This window comes from Manacus vitellinus, unplaced genomic scaffold (assembly GCF_001715985.3).
Source record: "Manacus vitellinus isolate BGI_N305 unplaced genomic scaffold, ASM171598v3 scaffold_12_pilon, whole genome shotgun sequence".
NCBI lineage: Eukaryota > Metazoa > Chordata > Aves > Passeriformes > Pipridae > Manacus > Manacus vitellinus.
This window is the reverse complement of record NW_021938949.1, coordinates 17,569,503-17,578,321: the sequence shown is the minus strand read 5'-3', so window position 1 is coordinate 17,578,321 and position 8,819 is coordinate 17,569,503. Positions and strand designations below refer to the sequence as shown.

Sequence of the window (8,819 nt, the reverse complement as noted above, 5' to 3'; positions counted from 1 at the left end):
CACCAGCCCCCAAAGCCATCTCCAGCTGCTGGCTGTGTCCAGGTGGGCACTTCTCAGCCCCAGAGGATGTCTGATCACATCAGTGATGCACACACAGTGTTTCTGTCTCCTGGCACAGCATCCTGTCCTCCCCTCCATCCTAGAGCTCCCAGGATGCTCTAGATCCATGTGAACACCTCCATGCAGGCCAGTCAGAGGCATTTCAAGGGGGTCCCTGCCCACAGGCATTACCTTTGCCAAACCCACTCCTGAGGGAGATGTGGACACCGTGGGGGCTTTGGTGCAGCCTCGACAGCAGGTACAGGTAACACTCGTTTCCTTGGGTCAAACTCAACCTCTCCCAGGGAGAAAATACAGATGTAGCTTGGTAGAGTTTCTGGTCCGTGGTGTAAGGTCGAGGTGCTTGGAACAGAACTCCTTCTGTTCACCCTCCTGCCTGGGTGTGCATGCAGAGATCTACTTCTCCCACCAGGAATGCGAGCTCAGCTGTGCGGATGGAGCAGGAGGGGACCAGGCACAGCATCTCCCAGGGCCGAGTCCCTCACAACCCCACTGGCTGGATCTCTCACTGAGGCTGTTTTGAGGTGCATCCCATGGGATGAGGTGAGTGACAGAGAGGTGCTGGGTGACAAAGCACCAGCCCATCCCCACCTGCCCCGGTGGTTCCTGGACAAGCCCTCGTAGGGGTGGGAGGTGCCGTCGGAGCTGGGTCTGAGCTTGTCTCTCACAGTTTGAGCTTTTCTCTCACAGTTTTTCTCTCCAGGAGGGAAACCCCAGTCCTTCTGCTCTTCCCTGGCTGCCCAGCCCTGACTCTATAGTGTCAGAGCTCCACATGCCCCTGGCATGGTGGTGATCCCACAGAAAAGGCCTTTTCTCCATACAGGGAGGAGCAGGGCTTTGACAGCTGCTCTTGCTTTTCACCCCCCAGGCAGTGGCCCAGTCAATTAAGATGCCATCAATTAAAGGAGCTCAGTGAGCAATTCACAGCAAAATGTTCACCCTTTTATGTCTTCTTGCCTCTAACCAGCCTGGAAAATTCAATTAAGTTTTTGCAGTGCCCAGGTCTCTCCTCTTTGCCATGCAGACCAGAGCACAGCCAGAATGAAAGGGGGTTTGCTGCCTGCAGGGATGTTCCCTGCAGCCCTTCCTCTGAAACGTGGCTGGCAAGAAAAAGCCCTTTGATGGGGGAAACCTGCCTTAACACCAGGGAATATTCAACGGTGTCCTCCAGGGCTACATCAAAAACCAGCAGCCATGGGCCAACTCATGCAGAGGCATCTCACCAGGAGAATGACAGCAGCAGAAGACAAAGCAGCAGAAGAAATAATACAGGTGCTGCCATTTTTTTTCTGGTTCCAGTAGCAAAGTTTCAGGTGCAGCTCCGGGACCACACAGGGATGCTGGAGGCTGCATCCTACGGGGGTGAAGGACATAATCAGCTCTCACAAGAGCTGTCTGAAGAGTAAGGGCCAGCCAAAGCCAGGCTTTATAACCCCTGCAGGGGTTTCCAGAATGACCCAGCTCATTCCAAGGTTGCTGGCATGAGTCATGTTCTGCCACGCTCCTCTGTGCCTCAGAAGTCAATCCTGCACTCGTGCACCTCAGCCTGGTAGTGTAGCTACCACTTGGCCAGGATCAAGCAGGGACAAGTGTCCCACCAGCAGCTGGAGGAGCAGTGATCCAGCAATGTCTTGTGTCTGCCCTGCCTTGCCTGTGTCCCCAAGGACACCGGGACAAGAGGCTGGAGGGCAGGAGGCTGCCCAGTCAAACTGATGACTGGCACCTGCAAGGCCCAGGGAGGGAAAAGGGGGATTTTCTTGGCAAGAACTTGGCATTAACACTTTTTTTTTTTTGCCTGGTGTGGTCCCAAAGCCCAGCCCAGGGGATAATCCCTCTGTCTAGGACTGTCCAGTCAACACTGATCTTCCAGCAGCTTCAAACCCGCATCCCACCATCCTCACATCCCACCACACCTGTTAGCAGAGTGTCCCTGCCCAAAAACAGTCAGTTCCTGGGAGCCACAACCACCATGCTGGCAGGTCTCTGACCTCCAGCACAGACAATTATCTCCCAGACAGCCTCTGTGCTTTTCACTGTGTCCATCTTGTTCCAGGATTCAAACTACCTGGCATTGACACCAAAGAATACAGACCTAGAAGCCGCTCATCTCTGGCTCTAATTATGTACACACAGTTTCTCTCCTGGAAGTCCAACATGACTAAAGCAGCTCACAGTGGGATCTGAGATGAAGGGACACTTTGGAGGTGGCCACAGCAGGAAGCTGTCTGGAGACAACAGGTATTTACTGCCTCTCTGCTCTACCTGGCCTCTCAGACCTTCCTGCAGACATTCCCCTCAGACAGATCCATCATTCTGTCCTGTGGGAATCTGCTGAGGACTCAGGACCATGCCATGCCAGGAGCTGTCACAGCAGCTGCCAGCAGCACCTGGACTGCATCAGGCTGTGACACCCAGCAGTCGGAAATCTGTGGTTGACACCTCCCAGGGACTCGTGAGCAGATTCACCTGCAGCATCAGGGGACAGTGGTTGGCACCTCAAGCACCAGCTCACAGAGCCTGGAAGACCTGACCTGCTGCAGTGGGCTGGGGAAGGGCTGAGTGGTGGCAAGACTAGACAGGCACCAAAGTGCTGGGCAAGAGCCCCTGGATGGCTGCGGGGACCCACATACAGAAAACATCAGAAAATGGGCAGATCTACAGTACTGAAATAAGCTTAAAAGCTTTTTATATGAGCTAAAAATCGCACCATTAACCAGCACCTGCAGGAGCAGGGAAGCACCCACTCCAGTTCAGCTCTGTGCCCCCAACACACACAAAACCTCACCCTGGTTGTTGCCTTCTCCTGACCCATCACTGCAGGGTTTGTCCGTGCAGCAAAGCTCTCCAGTTTGGGGTGACGGGAGCCTCGGCAGCACAGCCCCTTCTCAGCACTGCTCTGCCTCCTCCAGACTCAGGGATGGAGAGAAACCAGCCCTGCCAGACCTTTCCACCACTTCCTGGTACAGTGGATTTCCTCCAGCGAATCTCAGAGTCCTTTACCAACACACCTTCGGAGCTTTTATTTATTTTTACTGCCACATATCCACCCTGAACTGATCCCATTTCAGAGGTCAGTGAGATACATGAAAACACTCCCCAAGCCAGCATCTCCAGCCATTCCTTCTGAGCAGAGCAAATCCCGATGCCAGGATGCAGGGTGCCACCTTTTGGCAGAATCGAAGAGATTTCACATCATTAATTTCTATTAATTAAATGAAGCAATAAAGTATCTTCAGCATTATACCCAATTATGACACTTGCAGACTTGCAGGTAACTTGGTTATCTAGGTTTATATATGACTTTCAGATGCAGCCTCATTTTTTTTGATCTGGATTCAATGCCAGCAAAATTCGTTGCTAAATCTGTTTTATGTCAAATCTAACCTCTGCGAGGTTTGGTTTTTGTTTCCCTGAACCCCAACCCCAGTTACAGGGCCCAGACACAGCAGGGGTTAAATGGTGAGTTGTGGAGGTGAGGAGCTGTGAAGGGCCCCTGGGCTGGATGTCAGCAGTGCCAACCTCAAATCTCACCAGAAGAAAAAGCAAAAAATCCATCTATGGGTGATTCCAAGCAACTAAAAAGCTAATTTCCGAGAGGAGGTCCCTTGCAGGGCACTGCTGCACCTCACAAGCTGCAGAATGAAGGATGATGCATTTACTGAGCTGGCTGTGCCCCTCATTGTTCCATGGATATGCTGATTGAAAAGCTGATCCTCCCAGCAAACAGCTTCTGCCCTTCTTGCCCACAGGATCTCAGGATGTCATCGTGAAAATTGGGAAGAGGCTGCTGCCAGCCTGCCCCCATCCCAGCTGCTGGCCCTGGGGCTGCAGGGAGGCTGACAGATGTGGTACCTGCCTCAGCACCCTCTGGGCTCTGCTGCTCGGGGTCAGCCCCAGCTTTCTGGGTTACAGAGCATCCCAAAAAGCAGCCTCAGAAAGAAATTTTCATGCAACATGGGCAGTTTTTGTGCCAGCTGTTCCCAGGCCCTGAACAAATCATGGCTGGCCTTGGCAAACCCTTCCATGTGCTGGGCCAAAGCCCTGGTGCTCGTGACATCCCAGTGGGTGACAGCACCCAGCCCATGCTCCAGCTGGTCCTTCTCTCCAGCAGTTCTGTATTCATGGGATGTGCAGTGCCTATAACAACTTCAGAGTGCTCAAACAAGGGCAGGATTAAGCCTAATGCCCTTAGGCAGCCCAGCGTGCCCAGGCTCTGTGCCAACCTGGGTGCAGGGCCATGTGTCCCCACCGAGCTCCAGCTCCCCAACCTGCTCCTAGACCCTGCCTCGCTCTTTGGTGCAATTTGGCACCATGCCACAGGTCTCCACCTGCTCCTGCCAAGCACCCATGACCATGCCATGCCAGGCTGCCCTACTGGGTGCTGCTGGCAGTTAACTATATGTTGCCCATCCCAGGAACCTCTCCCCAAACAGCTCCTGGCCCTGCCACATTGGCCCAGTGACTCCATTTCACGTGGCCATCACAGCAAGAGCTCTTGTCCCCCCACACGAGAGAACCAAGTGATACCTCCCCTTCTCCCCATACCCCTCCAAAGCCCTCCCAAACCCTTACCTTGGCCTTGTGCTGCCTTCCCCAGCTCCATGTGGGAGCAGGAGCATGGGAAGGGCATCCTCGTGGCAGCGGGAGGATGCAACCCCCCCGTGCCCTGCTCAGCTCTTTATCCTCCAAACTTTGCTTCCTCCTCAGGGGATGCTCAAGGTCAAGGTAGAAAGTGGAAGCCCCTCCAGCTGATGGTCCCTGGGGACACGTGGAGCCGGTGGGACCCGGTGGCCGGGGCAAGGCTTGGGGCAGCACCCAGGGAAGGTGGGTCTGGGTTCCCCACCACCCTCTACCAGTTCCAGCCCAGTGGCTTTTCTCTCTTTCTGTTCTTTCCTCGCTCCTTCCTGCACTGTGGGTCTCACTGATCTTCCTTCCTGTCAGCCTGGGGCTGACGACTATGCAAATCAGTGTGAGTTATCAGCTGAAAACCAGCAGCATTGTGATGGCTGCCCACAGCCCCCCTGACTCCCAGCAGCAACAGCCAGGTCTGTCCTGGTGGGATGCTGCATGCATGGACACTTCCCCAGCTGCAGATGCTTTCTCCCAGGAGCCACAAAACCAACCTCAACAACATCCAAATTACTGAGAATTCCCCTGATGAAAAACCATGAGCTCACTCTGGCCTGGGAGAGCTTTGGGGTTTTGCTACATAACCAGGAATGCTGGGAATATTCCATGGAAGAGGCTGGAGTCACAGTGGCTCTACCCTTTGCTGGGCTGTGCATGGAAATATTTCCATGAGTTGTATCTTGAAAGAGCAGAATAAAAGGCTAGGAATAACCTCCCCTTTCTCCAAAACCATTTTGCTGCCAGTGCTGAAGCTTTCTGGGATTAGGAGTTCGTCTCCAAAGAGGTGGATCCCATCCCACCAAGGAGTGCCATGTCCACACCCAGGGAGCCAGAGGCACCAGCAGTGGGACTAGTGGGATCCACACCACACAGGCAGGTGGGCTCAATCATTATTTTGCATTTTCGCTCTACAAAAACCTTAATTTGTAAACCCTATAAAAATTTTGCTGGCATTTAGGCAAATCCTCTTAATTCTGAGGTGCTGAGCAGAGAAACCCCTGAGGGCGGGTGGGCAGGGTGGGATGTCAGCACCGAGACACAGGGCAAGTAACTTGGCTTTCCATGAGTCCTGGGGCAGAGCAGCAATGCCTGGGGAAAGGGGGGAGCACATCCTACAAAAAAAATGGGATAATGAGGTTTGCTGCCTGCCTTGTGCCCAGTGGTGTGTTTTTGGGCCCAAAAGCTCCCAGCTCTGAGGTGGTTTGGGAGGGGTCAGAGTGAGCAGAGGTCAGTGGTGAGAACAGATGAACATCCTGTTGGGAGACTAGCCCTGGAGGGAGGGGGTGGTGGTGGAGTTTATCCATTTCTCTCTTTCACATTGTTTTAATTAAACAGCATCTAAGTGTAGATGTGTAATTGCACATCTTTCCCTTCATCAGATCAGGCTGAAATGACTGACGGTGGAAGTGATGGTGGGGATCAGAGTGGGTTCATGGCCAGTGAACTGTGTTTGGGGAGGAAAGGTGGGGGCAAGCAGGAATCCATGATGGACCATATGTCTCCCAAGGATTGCTCCAGCACAAGCTGTGCTGAAATTTCCATTCTGACTCCCACAACTGAATACAGAGGAAGATTCCTCCCAGACAAAAGGTGCCAGCACAGAAAGCTCTGTGTGTCCGTGGAGTGCCAGGAGTGCCCACACACTGCACATGAGAGATGGAGGGTAAGGGCTTTCTTTCCTGGCTGGAAACGCTGTCATTCGCTTGCAGGAACAATGCTCTGGAACTGGCAGTCTGACTCCCAAAATTGCATACAGAGGAAGATTCCTCCCAGAGAGAAGATGCCACAGCAGAAAGCTCTTGCTGCCCATGGAGTGCCCAGGTTGGCCCAATAACTGCACCTGAAACCCAAAGCTTCCAGTCTTTCTTTACTGGGGATAAGGGTTATTGTTCACTTTTTCAGCCCTGCCCTTAAACTGCCAGTCCCACTCCCAGAATGCCATACGGACGAAGATTCCTCCCACACCAAAGGTTCCAGGACAGAAAACTCTTGCTGCCCATGGAGTGCCCAGGCTGGCCCACCAACTGCACATGAGAGACGGACGGTAAGGGCTTTCTTTCCAGGGTGGAAACGCAGTCCTTCTCTTGCAGGAGCCCTGTGCTGGAATTGGCAGTCCGAGTCCCAAAATTCCATATGGACGAAGATTCCTCCCAGACAAGAGGTGCCAGCACAGGAAGCTCTGTGTGTCCATGCAGTGCCAAGAGTGGCCCACACACTGCACATGAGAGTCTGAGTGTAAGGGCTTTCTGCCCTGGGTGGAAGGGCAGTCATTCCCTTGCAGGAGTCCTGTGCTGAACTTGCCAGTCCAACTCCCAAAATTGAATGCAGATGATGATTCTGCCCAGACAGCAGGAGCTACAATGGAAAGCTCTGGCTATGCATGTAGAGCCCACAAACTGCACATGAGAGGCCAAGGCTAAGGGCTTTCTTTCCTTGGTGGAAGGACTATTGTTTGCTTCCTCCCTGGGCAGCCCATTTCAATACCTAATCTCTGTTTATGTTCAAAAGTCCTGCTCCTGTCCCTGACAAACACCCCCTGACTGGCAGGTCCTCATGTCCTCTTGTCCTCGCCTTGGAGAAGAGGCTGACCCCCACCTGGCTGCACCCTCCTGTCAGGAAGTTGTGTGTCCTGTCAGGACAGGGAGAAGGTCAGACCCGAGCCTCCTCTTCTCCAGGTTGGAGAAGCCCAGCTCCCTCAGCTGCTCCTCACAGGCCATGCACTGCAGACCCTTGCCCAGCTCCATTGCCCTGCTCTCCACCCACTCCAGCCCCTCAAGGTTCTCCCTGAATTGAGGGGCCCAGAGCTGGACACAGCACTCCAGGGGTGGCCTCACCAGTGCCCAGTCCAGCAGAAGAATCCCTGCCCTGCTCCTGCTGCCACACTCTTTCTGATCCAGGCCAGCCTGCCCTTGGCCTTCTTGCCCACCCGGGCACCCGCTGGCTCAGGTTCAGCCTCTGTCCACCAGCACCCCCAGGGCCTCTCCCACGGGGACCCTTTGCAGCTCCTCTGCCCCCGGCCTGGAGCTGCAGGGGGTTATTGTGGCCAGAGGCACCAAAGGCACCAAAGGCTCTCTTCAACCTCATGCCCATGGTCTCAGGCAAGGGGTCCAGCCTGTCCAGGTCCCTCTGCACAGCCTTCCTGCCCTCCAGCACATCCACACTGCAAGCCAACTTGGTGTCATCTGTCAATTTGCTCATGGAAGACTCAATCCCCTCATGCAGATCCCCAATAAAAATATCAAACAGGACTGGGCCTGTTACGGAACAAGTTCTATTACTTGAAAAAAAGGAGCCCATGCAGCAGTGGGGAGAAACTGTTGGGAAGAGATTTAGTCAGTGAGATAGACAATGGATGATGGACAAGTTCGGGAGGATGTGCATTTGTTAGAAAAACAGATTAAAATTTGCGGGCTCGGGCAAGATTGTGTGTTGTTTACAGAACACCCATGAAATCTCAGCATTGAGAAAGGTTGAGAAATGTTGGGAAATATGCTGAAAGGGTGGTTTTGCCTGAGGTGTTAAACATGGAAGGGGTCTATCTTCACAATTCCCAAGAGAAGAGACCCCAAAAAACCTCCCCTGCAGGTTGTATTTTAAGGAACAGGTAAAAGCTGGGGGGCAGTGCCCTGATGCAAAACCAACTGGTTGAATATTGTAATTCTTGGTGGCTGATGTATAAGCTTAATGACCTCAAAAAGTGGCCTGTTAATGGGACTGTAAATTATAGTACATTCTGCAACTAATGCCATTTTGTAGGAGGGAAGGAAAACAGACCAAAGCTCTCTGTGCTGATTTATGTTTCGATTTGCAGAATAATCCTGGTTGGTGGAAGGAATGCATTATGCATGTACCTAGAGATCCAATAGTGCTAGCATTAGAAAAGGAGGATAAGAAACCACTCAAAAGGTGTTGCTCTGCCTACGGAGTAATAGGATGTTGTATTAAATGCAGGCAGACTGAAGAGCAGGAGGATGTGATTTTGTTAGTGTACAAGGGGAGACTGAATTTGGAAAGAGGGGCCAAAGCCGTGACGGGCCAGGCAGGGCTGAGTGGGAGCATGAGGAGCCAAAGGGGCCATGAGGGGCTAAGAGGGGCAGAGAGGGGCTGGAGGGCCCAAAAAGGGCCAAGCT

The 8,819-nt window shown here is 53.1% G+C and overlaps 1 protein-coding gene across 1 annotated transcript in view; it reads left to right on the top strand.

The window, feature by feature from the left end:
• Nucleotides 1-257: 257 nt before the first annotated feature.
• NMRAL1 (NmrA like redox sensor 1) overlaps nucleotides 258-8,819 on the top strand; it is a 15,911-nt gene continuing 7,349 nt past the window's right edge. The window contains exon 1 of the mRNA XM_008930394.3: nucleotides 258-298. Coding sequence (XP_008928642.3) covers nucleotides 258-298 — 41 coding nt within the window. The remainder of the gene's footprint in view (nucleotides 299-8,819) is intronic.